The sequence below is a fragment of the Rhinopithecus bieti genome, unplaced genomic scaffold (assembly GCF_001698545.2).
Source record: "Rhinopithecus bieti isolate Rb0 unplaced genomic scaffold, ASM169854v2 scaffold_8760, whole genome shotgun sequence".
NCBI classification, from domain to species: Eukaryota; Metazoa; Chordata; class Mammalia; order Primates; family Cercopithecidae; genus Rhinopithecus; species Rhinopithecus bieti.
In genome coordinates this window covers 1,381,426-1,402,398 of record NW_016806225.1, presented here as the reverse complement: position 1 = coordinate 1,402,398, position 20,973 = coordinate 1,381,426, and the positions used below count along the sequence as shown (strand labels likewise).

Below are 20,973 nucleotides of genomic sequence, written 5' to 3'. Positions count from 1 at the left end.
AGTGAGATGACCCCAGTACCTCAGTTGAAAATGCAGAAATCACCAGTCTTCTGTGTCGCTCGCGCTGGGAGTTGGAGACTGGAGCTGTTCCTATTCGGCCATCTTGCTCCGCCCCCCCAACTTCGTCTTTTTAAACTGCTGTTGCTTTAAAGTTTGTTTTTTCTGATATAAGAACAGCTACGCCTGCTCACTTTTGGTGTCCATTTGTATGGAGTATCTTTTTCTACCCCTTTATCTGAAGTTTACATGAGTCCTTATGTGTGAGGGTAGTCTCCTGAAAACAGAAACTTGGTTGCATTTTTATCCATTCTGTCATTCTGTATCTTTTAAGTGGAGCATTTAGGCCATTTACAATCAATGTTAGTATTGACATGTGAGGTACTATTTTATTCATCATGCTATTTGTTGCCTGATTACCTTTTTTTTCATTGTGTTATTGTTATGTGGGTTCTGTGAGATTTATGCTTTAAGGATATTCTATTTTGGTATAGTTCAAGGATTTTTTTCAAGATTTAGAGCTCCTTTTAGCAGTTTTTGTAGTACTGGCTCAGTAGTGGTGAATTCTCTCAGCATTTGTTTGTCTGGAAAAGACTGTATCTTTCCTTCATTTATGAAGCTTCGTTTTGCTGGATACAAAATTCTTGGCTGATCATTGTTTTGTTTAAGGAGGCTAAAAATAGGATCCCAATCCCATCTAGCTTGTAGGGTTTCTGCTGAGAAATCTGCTGTTAATCTGATGGGTTTTTCCTTTATAGGTTACCTGATGATTTTGCCTCAGAGCTCTTAAGATTCTTTCCTTTATCTTGACTTTAGTTAACCTGATGACTATGTGCCTAGGTGATGATCTTTTGGCAATGAATTCCCCAGGAGTTCTTTGAGTTTCTTGTATTTGGATGTCTAGATCTCTAGGAAGGCCAGGGAAATTTTCCTTGATTATTCTATCAAATATGTTTTTTAGACACTTAGATTTCTCTTCTTCCTTGAGAACACCAGTAATTTTTAGGTTTGGATGTTTAACATAGTCCCAAATTTCTTGGAGGCTTTGTTCAATTTTTTCATTCTTTTTTCTTTGTCTTTGACAGATTGGGTTAATTTGAAATCTTTGTCTTTGAACTCTGAAGTTCTTTCTTCTGCTTGTTCCATTCCACTGCTGAGACTTTCCAGTGCAGTTTGCATTTCTTGCCTTCCAGAAGTTGTGATTGTTTTATATTTATGCTGTTTATTTCATTGAAGATTTTTTGTTTCATATCCCATATCATATTTTTGATTTCTTTTCGTTGGACTTCACCTTTCTCTGGTGCCTCCTTGATTAACTTAATAATCAACCTTCTGAATTCTATTTCTAGCAATTTGGAGATTTCATCTTGGTTTGGATCCATTGCTGGTGAACTGGTATCATCTTTTGGGGGTGTAAAAGAATCTTGTTTTCTCATATTACCCAGATGTTTTTCTGGTTCCTTCTCATTTGGGTAGACTATGTCAGAGGGAAGGTCTGGGATTCAGGGCTGCTAATCAGATTCTTTTGTCCCACAGGGTGCTCCCTTGATGTGATGTTCTCCCTCTTCCCCTAGGAATGGGGCTTCCTGAGAGCTGAGATGTAGTGATTGCTTTTGCTCTTCTGGGTCTAGCCACCCAGAGGAGCTGCTGGGCTTCATACTGATACTAGGGAGTGTCTGCAGAGTCCTGTGATGTGATCTGTCTTCAGGTCTTGCAGCCATAGATGCCAAGCACCTGCTCTAATAGAATTATCAGGCGAGTGAAGTGGTCTCTGTGAGGATCCTTGGTTGGGTTTTTGTTTAGAGTGTTGGTTGGCCTCCAGCCAGGAGGTGGCACTGACAAGAGCACATCAGTTATGTTCCTAGTTGCCCTAGGGACACTTGGTTAAGTGGTTTCTCAGGTGATGGGCAGGGCCATAGAGCTCCCCAAAGATTATGACCTTTGTCTTTGGCTACCAGGGCAGGTAGAGAAAGACTACCAGGTGGGGGCAAAGGTAGGCATGTCTGAGTTCAGCCTCTGCTTGGGCAAGGTTTGCTGCAGCTGCTGTGGGCTATGAGGGTGTGGATCCCAGTCCAATGGAGTTATATTCCCAGGGGGATTATGGCCATCTCTGCTGAGTCATACAAGTTGCCAGGGAGGTGGAGGAAAGCTGGCAGTCAGAGGCCTTACCCTGCTCCCATGCAGCCTGCAATCCTGAAGGCCGGTCTCACTCCCATAGTGCCCCCATAACAGCACCAAATCTATTTCCAGGCAGCAGGTGACTAGAGCTGAGAGCTTGCCCCAGACCATGAGCCTCTCCTTTGAGAAAGCAAACAGATTCAGTTTTTTTGGCATCTCAGGGAGCCTGCAGCAGTGATCCAGTTCCTTCAAAGGGTGTGAGGATTCTCCTGGCTTTCCTGGTATGTTCCTGAGGTAGTTCTTGGAGCAAAAGTTCACTATGTGAGTCTCCACACACTGCTCTGTCTGTTAGAATGGGGGCTGCAAGCTAGTCCTGCCTCCTATCTGCCATTTTAATCCTTCTTCACAATTTCTTCAAGTTTCTAATTCTTCTACTGTTTTAGGTATTTTCCTCAATAAGGACAATTATAAAACATCAAGACCAAAATTCAGAACCAAAGAAGCAAGCAGCATCTACACATTAACATTTAAATTAATAAAAATAAAATTTAATGCTGGGGAAAATATTTAAGATTTAGAACAAGTTAATTTCCTGGACAGTTTCACAAGCAGATGTATTTTTTGCCAAACATATTGAGGACCAGTGATTTTAACAGGATATCTTTCCAGGGGCCATTGGTCTCCCTTCCTTTGTTCCCAAATAATTGTGCAGGAAGACTATCCAACATGGCAATAGGGAGAGTTCATGGAATGTTTTAAAATAAAAATTCCTTTTAGAAAATAAAAAAAACTTACCAAATTCAGGTTCATCTGGGGCCATAGAAAAACCTGATAGAAAGAGTCCTTAGCATATTTCAAATATTTCCAATAATACTACGTTCATTTTGAATAAAATAGACTCAGATAAAAAGTTAGTTGTCAGCTAGAGTTTGCACTTGGGTGGATACAAGTGTTCTTCAGGGAGAAACACAAGAATAGGCTCTATCATGGCAATTAAGGAATTATCATATGGTTCTAGTTTGTCAATATTCTGGTAATCTCAAGCTCCCAAATGTAGCCTAGAAAATCTAGAATGAAAACAAATCCAAGGCTATTTGTACTCACTTCCAGAAGCACATCCGTGTAAGGATTCTTGTATTCTTACTCAGTTCTGCCACCTCAAAAAATACCGCAGGGCATTGTGTTCCAAAGTACACTATACCCACGGAGTACTCTCCCAACAAAGGTTATTTATTAATAAAGAAATTACCAAGAGGGATTTCCCAAACTTATTTGACCATAAGACACTTTTCCCCCCTTTCTTTATATCTCTTGTTATCCTGAGGATGAGTGTTCCTAGAAACAGACTGGGAATGTTGTTCCATTAAAACAATATCATAAAGTACTTAAGAGTATTGGGCATGGCATCAGGCTGCCTAGATTTAAATTTTTCACATAATAGCTGGTGACCTTGGGCAAGGTACTTAGCTTTTCTCTGCTTTGGTTGCCTCTTCTGTAAAATGAACATAACACAATTTACCTACTGCTTGGGTTTATTTTCAGGAATAAAGGAGAATATGTATTTAGTGGAGTGCTTAGCACAGTGCTTACAATAGTAATCTTCAGTCAATGCTAGATCTCAACACTTTTATTATACCCAGTGGTATGGCTAAACCCAGTGGGGAGGTCCTTTCCAAAGGAGATATCTTTTGTAAGTCTGGGCTAGTCCCAGATTCGTTTCAGGACTCCAGCTATCTCTAGTTCTACCCTTTAGGCTTCCATTTCACTGGAGGCTGTTCATTTTCTTCTCTGTTACCGTGAATTGCATTTCCTGGGGCTTTTCCAAGAAAGACTTGACCAGAGCCTTAGGGAAGAAAACCTTCTTCCCAGATGGGTCTCCACTTCTAAGAGAGAACCCACTGCATTGGAAATCGCTGCATAAAGCTCTAGCTACAGTGGAACTTGAATCAAAGCCCTGCCATGCCTTTGGCTGTCTTCATGGTTGTATTCTGGGCCAGGGAGGCTTGGTGACTCCTGGACAACTCTTCCAACTCCTTACCTCTGCCCTGTTGTTTCTGTTAATAGGGTGTTTATGATAATGACAATACCAAAACTCTTTTCTTTTTCATTTCTTTTTTGGGAGTGGGGGTAGGGGAGTATTTGATGGCTTTTGCTTGATTATTGAAGTAACCCACACTTATTACACAAAAATCTAACATTATATATTTATATATAAGGTAAAAAGTGAATCTCTCCTGTAATTCCACAACCCCTGCCTCCCCTCATAATCCCAAGACTGCTACTGTCAACAATTTTCTTCTCATTTTTAATGACGTACAGAACTAGAAGCTCTGTACTCTGCTGGGAATACTGGGAATACTTCATTCTGCACCGTTCACCTCAGGAATTTCTATTTATCTTTATAAAAGAAAGTTCAAATAACATCTTAGTGAAGTTGCTCTGACCCAGTCAAGCCATGTTGGTCCGTCTCTTTACCAGGTGTCCAAAGTAATTCGTACATCCTACATTCAGAGAACTTACCACAATTTCATTGCAATTTTTGAATTAAATGTCTCTCCTGCTTCAAGGACTTAAAGGGCCATTTCTCTTTCCTCTTTGGTGCAAGGCATCTGACACATGAACCAGCAGTCAATGCACAAGTATTTGTTGAGTGAATGAATGAAGAAACATACCAATAAAATATTTTTCTAAAACATAGACTTTCAAGCTCTATAGTAATCATGGTCAGGAGGCTCAACATTTACATTTTTTCTGGAAAAATGTTTCTTATATGTCCCACATTCCAACAACCAGGTAATACTGTTAATTCTCATATCTTTCATTTCTTTAGACCTGAAAACTCAAAATTCTAACTTCACAGAAAATGATACAGTTGGAAGAATTTGGGATGGATGGTAGGTTATTTTCTAAGTGCCAAATGAGCATTTTGGAGCATCATTGGCCATAGGCTTTGGGCACTGACACCAGAACATTCCAGGAAATAACATTTCAAATAAACAGTTTCAAGTCCAGTAAACCACAAACACAGAAAAGTACTCAACAACACTTCACAGCAAATAGCCTTCTGTAGACGGTTACTCGGGAATGACTGATTATATTTACAAAGCACAAATAACTCTTCTGTTAGATCAATTGAATATAATTTATGCTGAAGGCTTGAATGAAAAAGTGAATCTATAAGAGTGATGAGAGGGGAAGACAAAGAAGAAGATACCAGAAGGATGAATCTTAGAAAAATATTTCCAAATATCAGAGATCCCCACTGGACCAACTCTTCAAATTAACAAGCTCCACTGAGGGGCTCTGACATGCTGCACGACACATCATCCAAGGAATAACATCCAAAAGGAGTCTCATTTTTCTTGGAAAAAGAGATTGCCACAGAGCTTTCACATTTTACCAATTAAACAGATTGGATTCCATGTAATTAAGTAATATAATTATGAACTTATTTCTTGGCCTCAAGCCCAAAGCTGTATTTCTAGTTCAAGTATATCAGCAATTTTCATCCAGAATTCATACATTACATGCTGAACCTAGCTCTTCATATTAAAATATGTAGGCAATCTACAAATAGAAATCTACAATTTCAAAATTAAAGAGTAAGACTCAATGGGTGCAATCACGGAAAGTGAGGTGCAGAGTAGATACTGGGCAATAAACATAAGCAGGATATAGAAGTGACCAGGATAAATTTAAGACTTCTAAAAATTTAGTATGAAATTTTAAAAAGTGGAGGGGTCACTAGGTTTCTATCGTACAAGGGATGGTGACTTAAGTAGAAAAGGGAAAGGATATTTTAGGGATACATAAGAACTGGCCCTAAAGTTACATTAGTATAGCAAATATACAAAGTTAGGAGGCAAAGTAATCACTAATGGGGATGGAGGTAAACTAAATTATCATCTTCTCTTACATTAAAAAAATGGTACTGTCAGAATCATGCTTATTAAGTTATAAAAGTTAACATTTATTGACAACTTGGGTTGGCCTAGCCCATGTTCTAAGTATATTCTGTGAACAGCTTATTTAATTTTCAAAGCAACTGTATGAGATAGGAACTATTATTATCCCATTACACAGATGAGAAAATTGAGGCACAGAGAGGTAAAGTAACTTGCCTAAGGCCACACACCTAAGAAATTGTAGAGCTGAGATTTGAACCCTGGCAGTCTGGCTCCAGAATCCTGTGTTTTTAACAATATACTATGGTGCCTCCTCATAACGCCTACTCAAAAGAAATATTACTCTTTATTTTAGAGGTCTATTCACATCTTTATATAGACTTTCAGAAATCTTTTGGAGATTTAAGTCCTGAATTAAAGAGACTGGTCATTAGCTATCAAAAGCTACTGAAGTCGATGTACTTTGAGAACTGGTAAAAGATGCTCAAATCACTTTTGCATGGTATTTGACACTTGTCCATGCAATTGAATTCAATTCAGTTAACAGTGATTTAGGGTCCATGCTGAATACCAAAGAAGTAGGATTCAAAGCTTAAAGAAGATATAATTTTTATTCCAATCTAGCGCAAATGAAATACTCTGAAGCTTACAGCTGAATAGAGATGAGGAAAATGAATCCAGAGCATTCAAATGACTTGCTTAAGGCCCAAAATGTAGTTTGTGGCATAAAGTGACCTAAAGTCCAATTCAAATGGGTCTAAAGAAAGTTTTTCTTTTTACTCCACCACTGTGCTTCCAATCAAGCTGGTCGAACATACTGAAATAAAATTAATGTCTAAAATCATTATCGGTGCTTTTGAAGAGGAAAATGTTTGACTTTCTCCTGCTTTCCTCTAGAACTCACTTCATTCTGGACTGATATGAGAAACAGAAAGAAGAGATAGCCAAGGGAATATTTTTAAGAGAAGAGGAGGAGAGAATTAACACAGAATCTCCCAGATCTTCTGTGAAGGAATGTGTGATTTTCAGGTTTATTTGCTGGATAACTTCTCTCTCAAACCTTCCCTAGTTCTAAAATTAGATATTGAAATTATGTCTATATTGATAACTGTGTGTATATGTATGTGTGAAGGTTACCCACACCATTCTAAGAGCCTTAAGAACAGAGGAGATGCTTTAAACCTACATGCCCAGGTTTTACAAAGTGCTTTATAAAAAACAAAGTAGGTGGTCAAAATCTTTTCTGTCATAGTGTGTATACAGTGTAAGATTTCCAATTAGTTTGTTTTCTTTAACAAAATGACCCTGTATTCAGGTTACCTAGATAATTTTATTAGTTTATATTAGTGGTTCTCAAACTGGAGCAACTGCTTCCCCTGGCCCCCCAGGGGACATCTGGCAATGTCTGGAGTCATTTTTGGTTATCATAACTTGAGGTTAGGGGAGGGTGCTACTGGCTTCTAGTGGGAAGAGGTTAGGGATGCTGCAAAACATCCTGTCATGCATGGGACAGACCTTGCAGCAAAGAATTATCTGCCTGGATTCCTTATTGTGGCAATGGAAATCATTCTTTCTATCCTAGGTTACTCTTTTATTTCTATGATGGAAAAATGCCTGGCCTTTATCCATTGTCCTAATAGTCCGATAATGTGTTAAGATGAATAAGGGTAAGGAAGTAGGAGGTGCTGCTGATTTTTCTTTGCATTTCGTCATATTTTCCTTGCATATTTTTAGCTGGTGTGGTTATGTTTGCTTCAGTTTTATTTGCTTGTTCATTTTCCCCAGTGGCTGATAATAACATTCGACACTTTAGATGTCTGGAGTACACATGAATAAAAATTTCTTTAAGAGGATAAGTTGTTTCTTTTCTGGGAATCAACTGACCTCAAGAGGATCTTTGAACATACCATAGTAACTAATCTGTTAAGTATTTTGTGTTTTGAGTTAAATATGTCACTACTGAGATCCTCACACGTTAGGTAACAATTTTCTAAATATTTACCAAGATCTTTAATAAGTGAGAGTGCTTCCCATGATATAAAGGCTCCACCGCCATCATCCATGGCACCCTGCCCAACATCCCAGCTGTCCAGATGTCCACTGACCAGTACAACCTAGAACAAATAATAAAAAGACAAAAAATAAAACTAAGCAAAAATGACATCAAAGAGCAAACATTTATAGGTATTCAAAATATAAAATGAAACTTTTATATTTTCTTTTCTATTTTTATGTCTTTAAAGATATGTGTCATTATTAGTGGAAAACTTGGTAAGAAGGAATTATATAAGGGGTCTAAGGCTATCCTAATAGTAATAAAAATCCTCACTTTGTACCTTTATTTATTAATATAATTTTGACTACTAAAGAAATTGGCTTATTACTGACAGATATTTGATAAATTTATTATATGGCTTAAAACCTAAATGACACAAAAATGAAGCTCGAAACTTCAACCACATTCTTAACTGTCCCAAATTCTAGAAGAAACATAATAAACATGTATTGAATTGATTTAAATGAGAAAATGAGAACACTATTTTTTAAAAATTGTTTTATGCATTATAGATTGATGTTGAATAAATAAATAGCTGGATTTCTAAACTAGATCCAATTGAACAGGAGAACTTTTAAAGAAAATTTCAACTGACATTAGTATTAAATAAATCTAGAAATTATATTACACATTTTAAATCACAGGTTTGAAATTTTTGTCAGGAAGTATTAGTAATTCTAAGAAAATATAAAAAAATTCACTGAAACTAAATTTTGTGGACACATTTCAAACAAGTTAAAAACCAAGTAGAGTGATGCCGGGGTATATAGAATATTGGTTTGAAAAACAACGTATCTTGATCATTATAAAACATACAAATATGGAGTCAGATGAATTACATATCTAAAGAGATTTTAGAGGAAGGCATAGAATAACTTTGTCAATTTGGAGTAGGCAAAGATATCTTAAACTGGACACAAAAAGTATAAACCATAAAAGAAAAAATAATAAATTATATTTTGCATTAAACATGTCACTACTGAGATCCTCACACATTTGGTTAACAATTTTCTAAATATTTACTAAGATCTTTAGTATGTGAGAGTGTTTTTTTAAAATTAGTAATCTCTAGTCATCAAAAGACCCCATTAAGAGAGTGAAAAGGTAACCCACAGAAAAACAGAAAATATTCAGCATATATATACATATGAACAGACAGTTCACACAGAAAGATATGCAAATTACTAATAATTATATAAAAAGATACTCAGCTTCATTATCATCAGGGAAATATCAATTAAACCACATTCAATACATATTGACCAGAATGGCTAAAATGAAAAAGACAAAATATGCCAAATATTTGTGAGGAGGTAAAGCAACTGGAATTCTTGTACATTCCTAGTGTAAGTATATTCAACCACCCTGGCAAAACTGGCTTATCTATTAAATCTGAATGTACACAAAACTATGACGCAGCAATTCTACTCCTCATTATATATTCAACAGGACGTGTGTGTGTGTGTGTGTGTGTGTGTGTGTGTATACTTTAATCAAAAAAGATGTACTGGAATGTTCATAACAGAGTATTCATAATAGGCCTAACCCTCCTAAAAAAAAAGAAAAAGAAAACTCATCAAATGTCTGCTGACAATAGAATGAATACATTGTGTTGTATTTATCAACGGGACATCCACAGCAATAAGGTAGAAATGGAAAATAAACAAACACAACTCATGATAAATTTATGAGTCTCTTAAACATAACAAAGAATGAAAGAAGCCAGATACAAAGTAACACATGATGTATAATTCCATTTATATAAAGTATAAAAACACACAAAACAGGAGAGTGATTACCTTTGGTGAGGAGGGTTAGTGACAAAACTGAGGTATGGGAAACCTTTTGGGGTGCTGGTCACGTTGTGTTTTTTGATCTGGGTAGCAGTTACACAGGTGTACTCAGTTTGTGAAAGTTCACCATATACACTTAGGATTCATGCACTTTCTCTGAGAATATTATACTTCAATAGAATTTTTTAAAAAGTTTTACAGATTGATGTGTATGCACAACATGTACTAAGTAAACCAAAGTTGAACCAATCTTCTTGATGATTAAAATAAAAATTGCCCATTACTTTGGGAAAGCAGGATTTTCGGGTTAAAATACTAGGGTGACCCTTTGCACTGAATGATTCACTGAGCAGCTGTGGGATCTCCCATTGACTTACATACAGACCCAGTTTAGTATGACTTCACTGTAGTTACAAACAAGCACAATCCCCCAAACTAACAAATGGCTATGTAATGAACCCAAATGGATTGTTTCTAAGGGGGAAAAATAAAGAATAAAGAAAAATTCATGTTGCAATAGCAGGAACTTCTGATTCAGAAAGAAGTGGTGTAATCCCATGTGGGACAAACAGCCCAATTAGTCAACATTCTCATGACTCTCAGAACATTTTCCCAATGACGTTCCAGTGGATTAAAAGTGTCAAAATGTGCTTCAATAAACTTTTCCTCAGATAATACATAGGAGCAACTAAGTCAAGGAAGCTATTATTTTATTCTTCAGGTTTCTTTCAGAATAACTGAGATTGTTTATGATCATACTTCTTTATGTTTTCTCCATTCTGTAATCTACTTAATGTTACTTAAACTAGTAGTTAAAAAATTGGAAAGATGGTTTTTGAATGATAGGAAACTAAACAATATTCCATAGGATAAGGTCTTTGGTATAGTGCTATAGAAGAATGATTACATATTCTTTGGATTATCAGAGCTTATTTCAGTATATATTTTTTAATCAGAAAAAAAACTGGGGCAACAATGAAATAGTAGTAGTAATTTTAATATCTATTGATTGAAAACTAGGTAATAATAAAAAGGTACTTCTAATTCAGTAGCAATGTGAATGAACTTGAATTTTCCAACTATAAGAGCTTCTGCATACACTTAGAAAATAGCAGTGCAGGAGGTTTCACTCAAAATGGAATGTGGCTAGCATTCCTTAATGTTGCCTCACAAAAGATAACCCAGAAAAATATACCAACGCGCAAGGCTACTGAAAATCTCTCTTATGTCAGGGTCAGGCATAAAAGAACATTCGTTATAATAAACTTGGATCTGATTTAGACAAACAAAACAAAACTAGACTACCTAGAAATGCTATAAACTGCAGTTTCATGAAAAATATCACCTGATAAACGTTAGGAAAATGCACAGTCCCTTCACTGCCTCTGTTGCCAGATCCGGACTCCTTTGAGCAAAAACATGGCCTAGAATCAACAGAGAAGTGGGCACCTGCCAATCTGCCCCTTGTGTTGTGAGTCCTGAGGCACTCAAGGTACTGACCAATTCCTTTCCCACAACTTCCTTTTCACCACCATCTCTTCCAAATGCAGTATAGAGTAAAAAACTAGTCTGAAAACAACAGCAATAGCAGCCGTAAACAAAACAACTAGAAAGGCAGAATGGGAACTCTAGTTCTTTGAAAGGTAGGGTTTGTTATTTGTGAGGTAGACATTAGCCCTGACTACCTTGGGAAGAGGGCCTTGGGAATAGGAGAAGAATACACCACAGTCGAACAGAAATGCACTGGATGAAAGCCTGCTAGGAGAAGGAACTGGAATGGCAACGGCATACATCCACCCGCAGGCCAGCTGTAGGTCTGAGAGTGGAGAAGGACAAAATCAAAGATGTACAGAGAGCAGCCTGAGGACAAGCCCCTCTGTTACTGGTGCATATGAAGACACTGAGTCCAAATGGATCCACCTGATTATGAGATGAAAATGAGACATATGAAAAATATGGCAGTACTAGGGAGAGGAAACAGCCTTAGAGGACTTGCATTCTTATGAAAATGAGCTAATGCAAGATACTGAAGAACATTTCACGCTCTCTGGCATTCAGTCATGGTTTCCTTCAACAATTTTTATTGAGTTCCCACTATGTGCTAGAGATACTGAAATGCATAAAACAAGCAAATATTCTGCCTTAATTGAATTTAGATTCTGGTGGGAAGATGGAAAATAAATAAACACAATATAATGATAGTTTTAAGTGCAATAGAGAAAAATATCTTTATATCTTCAGTGTGGAGTAGATTTTAAAACAGAATAAAATTCAAAGCATGAATAGTAGATGTATAAATTTAACTATCATAAAATGAAGCCTTTATGTTCATCAAGAGAAATCACAGAATGAGAGGAGTTGCTAGAAATTAGAAGACATTTACAATATATATAACTCAAAATGATTTATATTCAAAATGGATAAAGAATTCTTACAAATCAACAAGAAAAAGACAAGCGACCCAAAAAGCAAATAAGCAAAACACATAAAGAGGTATTTCACAGAAAGAAATTATGAATGGACAGCAAACATTTGAAAAGATGACCAATTCCATTACCGATCAGGGAAATGTAAATGTTAATTAAATTCTTAATAAGATACCACTTTGCAACTATCTGGCAAAAAATTTAAAATCACACAAATGAGATCTTGGCAAGGAGGCTGAGCAATAGGAATTCTTATCCACTCCTGGTAGGAGCAGGAAATTGTTAAAATCATTAAGGGAAAACAATTGGACATATCCTTATAAAGTTGAACATATGTACATTCCACAATCCAACAATTCCACTTTTGGTGTAAACATTAGAGGACTTCTCATACCAGGAGACATGGACCAAAATGGTCATATAGACACATTCAAAAGTTCTCAAACTGAAAAAACACAAATGTCCATCATCAGTAGAATAGATAAATAATTGTGGAATAGTCATACAATGGACTATTTTCCGTTCAGTAAAGTGAATGGAAAATGACCTAGTGATGCATTATTAAATATAAATGAATCTCAAAACAAAAATAGGCAAAAAAACAAAAAATAGACAAAAGAAACAGAAGAGTATGATTCTATAATATAAATTTCAACTAAACTAAATAATATAATCTTCAGTAATATATACAAAGATAAAGATAGTATAACTATGAAAAAAAGCAGAGCAATAGTATACCAAATTTAGGATTGTGTTTATGTCAAATGGGTGTTAGGGCAGACAGGAGGAGGTGATCAGGTACGGGAACACAGTGACCTTCAAAGACACTGATAGTGTTCTGTTTCTGCAACTCAGTGGTGAGAACATGTGTAATCCTTCCATTACTAGTCTCTAGACTGAACACAGATAAATAAAGTCTTCCATATGTGTGATATGTTAAACTATAGCAAGAATTATCAAAGACCTACCTTTGAAAGTCAAGGGGCTCAGACAGTTTTAGAAGTGAGTTCAACCACACATTAGATATCAGATTGATCTTGTTCTATTTCAACCGTTCTAAAGCAAACAGAAAGTATAGAAAATGTCTATATTTACTTACTAAGCTATCACAATCTTGATATTAAAACCTGACAAAGATAGTGTCCCCCTTATAAACTAAACAGAGATCAAATATAATTGTAAAAATCTGCAATAATTGAATCCAGAAGCATATTAAAAAGTATTGCAATAATGGCCCAGTCATCTTCAATGGCCGTTGGTAACTAGAAGCTATAATACTTCTAATATACTAAGAAAGGGCCACTTTTGAGTCATACTTATTTTCTTGGCATGCTTAGCTTTTAACTTTCTTCATTAAAAATTACGTGAGTTGTACAGATATTCATCTAAACCTGACCACATTCATGCTGATCAATTGTCAGTAGACAACAGGCCCATCTGACAATAACGTATGTTTCATTTTACAAATGTCTTCTCAATCAAAAACCAGAAAGACAGCTACTCGGTGGGGTTTTTTTGTTTTTTGGGCTTCTGTGATTTTTTTAAAAAAATTGCAGCGGCTTTCTTCTCCTAGTTTTAATTTTATTTGGTGTATTTTAAAAGGTAGCAGGAAAAGTCTTAGGGCTACAAAGTTTGAGGCTTAATGCATTTCCAGACACAGGAAGTCCCCAAATTTTCAACAACAAAAATGATTAAATGGTTGAAAAAATATGACGTACCAAAAAAGGAGAAAAAAAAAATAACTCATTATTTAGCCTTACAGAAGAGGCCAAGGAGTGACCTAATAATGGGCTTCAGCTAAGACAGGTCTCACTGTGAAGAATATGAACAGCAGAAGAAAGCGCAAAAGAAGCCAGGCTTGGACTGCAGCAGTGAGCATTAGGGTCATATAAGCAAGCAAGAATCTTCTGATGCAGACTTTTGTTGAAGTTAAAAAAAATGACTAACAGGGGAAAGGTTACGAAAAATTTCCTTCCTTGGAGAGTTTCTAAAATAGACTACATTCTGAGGCCTTAGACAGAAAGCTAAAAGAGAGGAGATAAATAAAACCTTTCAAGGTTCCATCCAATACAATATTCCATGACAGTTTTCAAGAATTCCTCTTCTATTCTAATAATTTTGAAGGAGGAAATGGTCTTTTAAAAAGTCTCTATAACCTCAACAGACTTTTCCCTGAGCATCTCTTTTCTGGCTGTCAAGCATCTTCCCACAATTTAAAATCTAAACACAGGTGGGCAGGCACTTCTCAAGAAATCCATGTTTTCATAATCCCCACTGGAGACAAAGACTTGACTTTCAGAGGGCAGTTGCTGAATGTATTGTGCTATTGCCCAGCACAGACAAAAGGGACTATGTTTGAACAAATATTTTCCTCCCCAATGATTCAGACTAGGTGGTCTACAGAATAAAGCTAAGCTCTTGACATACAGGGTGTGTTCAGAGGCAACACAGCAAACACGTGAGTTCCTCTTGAATTGATTTCTTATCTTCAAGCTTTTTTTTTTTCAGTGAAGCTATTGGGTGTTAGTTTGTAGGATACAGAATCCTTTCACACAAAAATGGGCCATCTGTTCAAATGCTCATGGATCACCCAGCTGGTCCTGAAAAGAGCTGTTTCCACTCCCCGACTATCCCCTCTTACTTGTAAAGGACACTCAGATTAGATTCACAAAAAGGAAATCATGCCTATTCCTGGTTGCATGCTGTGAGCATGTTACTAGACTGATAGCTCACGATAAAATAAGAAAGACCTAATTTATCTGTGGCACATGAAAACCAAGCACTTGGTAGATTTATAAAATGTGATTGCAGTGTATTTGCAGGAAATGGCTGGAACTGACTAAACATTGACTTGACAGTAGGAGAACAGCAGAGAATGTCTATGGAAGGAAATCATTCTCATGAAATGGAGGCAACTAGTTTTAACCAGAAGTCATGATTAGACGCAACTGGAGATGACCTTCTCTTAAGTTGAAGAATCATGTATTTGAATTCCTCCTCTATTTAGCCTCAGCAACCACAGTATAAGTTGTCTCATTTGAGAGGACAGGAAGAGAAGAGCTGAATTACAACATTGTATTTGAACTTCCTGAGGTAAGGGAAGAGACACAGAGAGTTTAAGTAACTTCTATGCTAATATTGATCATCTTGCCCATAATCAAATCCAAACATGGTACAGCGCACAGTTAGAACTTCTCATTCCTTACAACTATTCACTATACGTCCTAGGCCTTTGTCATGCCAAGTGGGTAGGATTTAAAAAAAGAAGAAGACCGAGCATGGTGGTTCACACATGTAATCTGAGCACTTTGGGAGGCCAAGGAGAGGGGATCGTTTGAGGCCAGGTTCAAGACCAGCCTGTGCAATGTAGTGAGACCTCATCTCTATGAAAAAAAAAAAATTAGCCAGGTGTAGTGGTGTATGCCTATAGTCCCAGCTACTGGAGAGGGGAAAGTGGACTGAGGTAGGATGATGGCTTGAGTCCAGAAGACTGTGGCTACAGTGAGCCATGAATACACCACTGCATTCCAATATATACCACAGAGCCAGATCCTGTCTCCAAAAAAAAAAGCATTTGGTACCCTACAGACTTTTTTTTTTTTTTTTTGACAGTTTCACTCTGTCACCCAGGCTGGAGTGCAGAGGTGTGATCTTGGCTCACAGCAACCTCTGCCTCCCAGGTTCAAGTGATTCTCATGCCTCATCCTCCTGAGTAGCTGGGATTACAGGCACGTGCCACCACACCAGGCTAATTTTTGTACTTTTAGTAGAGACAGGTTTTTGCCATGTTGGCCTGGTCTCAAACTCCCAACCTCAAGTGATCCACCCACCTCAGCCTCCCAAAGTACTGAGATTGAAGGCATGAGCCACTGCACCTGGTCTCCTATGGACTCTTCTATGGTTCAATTTAAACAAGCTAATAGATATATCATCAATTTTTCATTATAAAAAATGGGAGTCAAGGTGCTTCCTACCAAAAGAAACAGGCTTTAACTTAAATTTTGAACATTTAGATCTATAAGCTGACAGATTCTTCTTGGCCCCTAATGGTTTCTAAAATTCCAGAATCCTACGTAGCTTTGAAAAATACCCAGCCATGATAGCCTGTGCAGTTCAAACTTACTCAAAGCATTTCTACCTTAAGCAGTTGGCTCCTGCCTGCCATATCTCTGGACCACACTGACAATGGGGAGTCAGAAGTCAATCAACTCAAGTTCCAGGACGTTTTAGTGAACTTTAGGGTAGCTGGATGGCTTCCTATGATGATGACACCTGAGAACAACTTTTATTTGGATGCTTAAATTCTAGCTTAAACATAAGGCAGTCAAGGAAGGTTACAGACATCCCTAAAAGAAGACTTCTCAATGACCTGATTTTAATGATGTTAAAATCAGCACAAGCTTCAGGACAGAGTGTCAAGGAGCCAATTTTACTTTGAAAGGCTCCATGCCTGCACAAGCATCCAGCTTGCTATCCAAGCACAGTATCTGCTAGCTTTTAATCCTTTTATCATACTCCACCTCATAGTATTAGCCCAGTCATTGCAGTTAATAACCCCTGTGTTCAGACTCTAGGAAACAAGCCAAATTTCCATCAGTATATTCTGTTTTAGAAAGGAGATGTTGCAAAAATTAAACATTTCATTTTCTTGCATCCTGGTTTAAAAGAATACTATTATCCCCATTCCACCGATCTGGTCTTATTTTTTATTAGAATTTACATATCTCGGAGGAAAAACGCCAGAATAGACATGTTAACTAGTTTTGTACCTAATATAAACATAATGAGAGCCAAGGAAAAGGATATATGTATTATGTATATATACCTAAAATGAAAAACTCTTCTTTTCCATTTACAATATAATGGATTGAAGCTTAACTTCAATATTCATAGTCAAATATCACATCTGCAGAAAAAAGAGAAGTAATTATCTTAGTTTCATAAGAATCAAGGGCCACTAGCAAGCTAAAATGCTGATTAACCTTATAATGTTTGTGTATCACAACTCAAAAAGAATGGTCCAAAAATGATTTCTTCTAATTCCAAAGCTAACATGAAGCATAATCATGCTTCGCAAAGCATAGAAAACTCGTCTTTTGTCCCCATAAAAGTGAACTCCAAAGATAAGGAGTAGGGGGAGCTCAAATGTTATAAAGATAGACCTGTTGGAGAGAACAAATAAAAATTAGCTTAGACTGAGAGTCCATAAGGAATAATTATTTTAAAAGAACGTAACAGAAAGACAAGGTAATTTTTAAAACTTAATGGATACCACAGAGGAGAATGAATAGTTTAATTGTCCTCTCTCTAAATGCAATTAACTGAAATAAAAGAACATCATTAAAAAAAGACTGTTCACTTTCTTCATCAATGGACATTGTGACATTATTGTCATGTTGTGGATTTAGATTCTTAAAGTCAACCCTCATGAGGTTGTCCCTGTCCCCCTAATTATTTTGACTTGTCATTAGATTATATTCTCATACATTAAATCAGTTAAATCTCATCAGTCGATTGTAGCCATGTGTTGAATAATCACAACCTGTGGAAAACCTTAAAAAAAAAGAAAAGTAGGCTTTTTTTTTCAATTGTGCATTTTTTGAAAAACAACAATACAAACAAAAACACGTGTTTTAAAATTTAAGTTGTATTTATTAGCATAAACAGTACATTTTAATAGGCTATAAATTAGAGCAAGATTAAAGGAAATACAAGCATCAAAGTACCATTCTCACTAAATTATATTTCTCATTAAATTTTGAATGTTCGCATTGCTTAACTCAGCCCTTGATATAATCTTGTTTAACATTTCCATCAATACCTTGGAGATATCCTTATGAATTTTAAGATGATAAAAACATAAGATGAATCATTCATATGTTGGACCAAATAATCAAGATTGTAAAATATCCTGAAGCAGAAATAATAGCTTAAAACTGACAAGAGAATTCAGTGGGGATAAATCTGAAGTGCACACTGCACTTTGAGAGGGTGAGTTGATAGCAGTCTGCCTGGCAACAATCAGGAAACTCAGGTGGTGGCAACAAGCATATTGAGCTAACAGTATCTCAGTCATGGGAAAATGTTTTTAAAGATTTTAAGGTTCATTGATAAAAATAAAATAAAGCTGTTGATCATGTGAAGTAATACTCGCTTTTTACTCTAAATAAATCAAATGCTTTTTCACTCCCTTTTGTTTCCTTCCAGGACCCTTGAGGAAAGAGTTTGGAAAGAGATGGTGGTCAGAAAAGAGCTGTCAGGATTTTCCAGTGTCTAGAAGTGCATTGCTTGAAAAGCAGCGGAATATGTTACACTGGAGAAGAGAAGACTGTAAGGGGTTAGATGCTTCATCTGCAAGAACAGTAGACTTGCCCTGACGGTATAATCAGGCCAGTGAGAAGACAGCATATGCACATAGATTTGAGCTCAGTAAAGAATAAACCTGAGCAGTCCCACAAGGGAACAGTACTCCCCAGAGGATAAGCTGCCAAATATTGGCATTGTTCAAACAGAGGTGCAAGGAACACCTGCCAGGTAAAGAATGGACACCTGCCCTGGGGGGGGCATGAGATAGATCATCTCCAAACACACTGTCAACCTCTATGATTCTAAAAGGAAGGGTGGGCTCATCGTGACCACTATTCAGAGAGAAGAAACTCTTAATGTTTTCCTGTGATATTAGTATTTTTTTTTCTAGTAAAAATTCCTATCATCATGCTGCTCTTCAACTGGAACCAAAACAAAAATTTAACATTATATTATACTACTAGTAAAATTAATGATTAAGGAAATCTGCCATCCTAAACAGAACCTTTTATAACTTAAAATTTGCCTTCCTGAATTGGAGCTATGCTGTATCGATAACTTCCATTGGAACCCTGGGACATACAGTAGAAGGGCATAATAACTATGATCCCTGGCAATACCAACTTTTAGGGGAGAACTCCATACTTTATAGGGTCCTTTGATAGTCTATGATGGACTGTTATTTCTACATTTGACTGTTTTCACATTTATTTTTTACTTTTTGATTCTACAGATGGAAAGTTCCACAAAATTGTCATCCACTGTGTAAAACAGTACTTCATTTTATCTGAGCTAAAATTACTTTCTCAAGTATGAAATACATAACAATCATAATTTTGTAGACGTTTCTAAATAAGACTTTTTTCTCTATTTGCAGGCTGAAGATTGCTATATCCCTTATAATAGTCTCATCACGCCATTTTGGTGGTTCCTTCTGAAACTTTCTTGAATTTCACTAGATTTTGGAGATGTAGCAACCAAAACTATGATATATCCTATAATTTTTTTTGTATGTTATATATAAACTGTAAGAACCTTCTTGACAGTTCCTAAGATTTACTTAATCTTTTTAATTGCATAGAGCTACATACATTAGGAAACCTACAATGACTCTAGATACCTTTGCAGGCTCCTACAATCACACCCTATCAAAGCTAGAATGACTTTAGGAGATTGTGGCCAATATTCTACTTTTCCACAGAGAAGGAATATTTGCCCAAGTGGGAGGGCCTGAAAATAGAAGCCAGAGATTTTGACCCAGAGCCGAGGGTTATTTCAGTCATATCCCTCTGTCTGCTTCACGAAAGATGGGGCAGAACCTATTTTGACTGCTTTTCTCTAATGCGTGACCTTTTATTTTAGTATGCTAAAAATTAATCTGCCAGTTTTTGCTTGCACACATGGCATAACGAGTGCTTTCAATAATTTGTCCCTACCACCTTGACATGAGCAAGTTACTTAATCTCTCTAACCTTTGTTTCCCTATCTGTAAAGTGGGAATAATAATACAAACCTACCCTTAAAAAGTGTGTTGTGAGAAATAAATGAGATGACATGTTTATCACTATCATATTCCTGGCACATAGTGTAAACTCTTTAAGTTGTTGCCATTACTGATTGTGTCATAATTATTGTAAGATGACCTCAAACATTCAATAAAAAACAATTCTCTCTAGGAAAGATTCACTTGGGAAGCTGAAAAGCATAAGCATGTTTTATACAGACTGCTTATGCAGGCCCTGGTTTAGGGTACTATGCACTGCCAGTTTGAATTAGAGGAAGTATCAGTCAAAAGCACTTTATTTAGAAAGGTGAAAATATTCTAGAAATGTTGTTTGGTGAACCTAATTTAAAACAGCATGAACTTATTCCACTTAAAAACATCCATATGCCTGTGAAATAGCTAAGTTACATTTTTACTTCAATAATAGGTTGCAAAGGGGAAGAAGCTGTAGCTTAAGCAATCACATACAAAACCTCTCTAAATAACTCTGGAGTTACAAGGTAACCAGGTAGCGGTGGGTGAAAATGAATTCAGGTGTTTGAACTGAAGCTTCCCAAAATGCACCAGGGGTTAGTTTTGACCTGATGATAGCGAATTTAAGAATGATTCCACTGTCAATGGCATTTACAGAGCTAGCAAGACTGGCCATAGACTGGCTCTCTCCCTAAAAGGGCCTTGAACGCAGGGAGAACATACTTAGAGAAAGCATCAAAAGTCTGCCATATTTCACATAGAAATGAAGCTTAAGCTGGGGACTAAAAGCATTTCTTGATATCACATTTGAGCATAATCTCTGTAACGATTGACAAGCATGGGGAATGGAGAAGAAAAGGAAATTATCAGTTTTTTTTTTTTTTTTTTTTTTTTT

General features: G+C 36.5%; 1 protein-coding gene across 1 annotated transcript in view; it reads right to left on the bottom strand.

Moving 5' to 3' along the window:
• The window catches only part of CPQ (carboxypeptidase Q), a 495,137-nt gene that overhangs the window by 162,930 nt on the left and 311,234 nt on the right, over positions 1-20,973 (bottom strand). Inside the window, exon 5 of the mRNA XM_017875290.1 lies at positions 8,023-8,134. Within this exon, the coding sequence (XP_017730779.1) occupies positions 8,023-8,134 (112 nt within the window). The remainder of the gene's footprint in view (positions 1-8,022; positions 8,135-20,973) is intronic.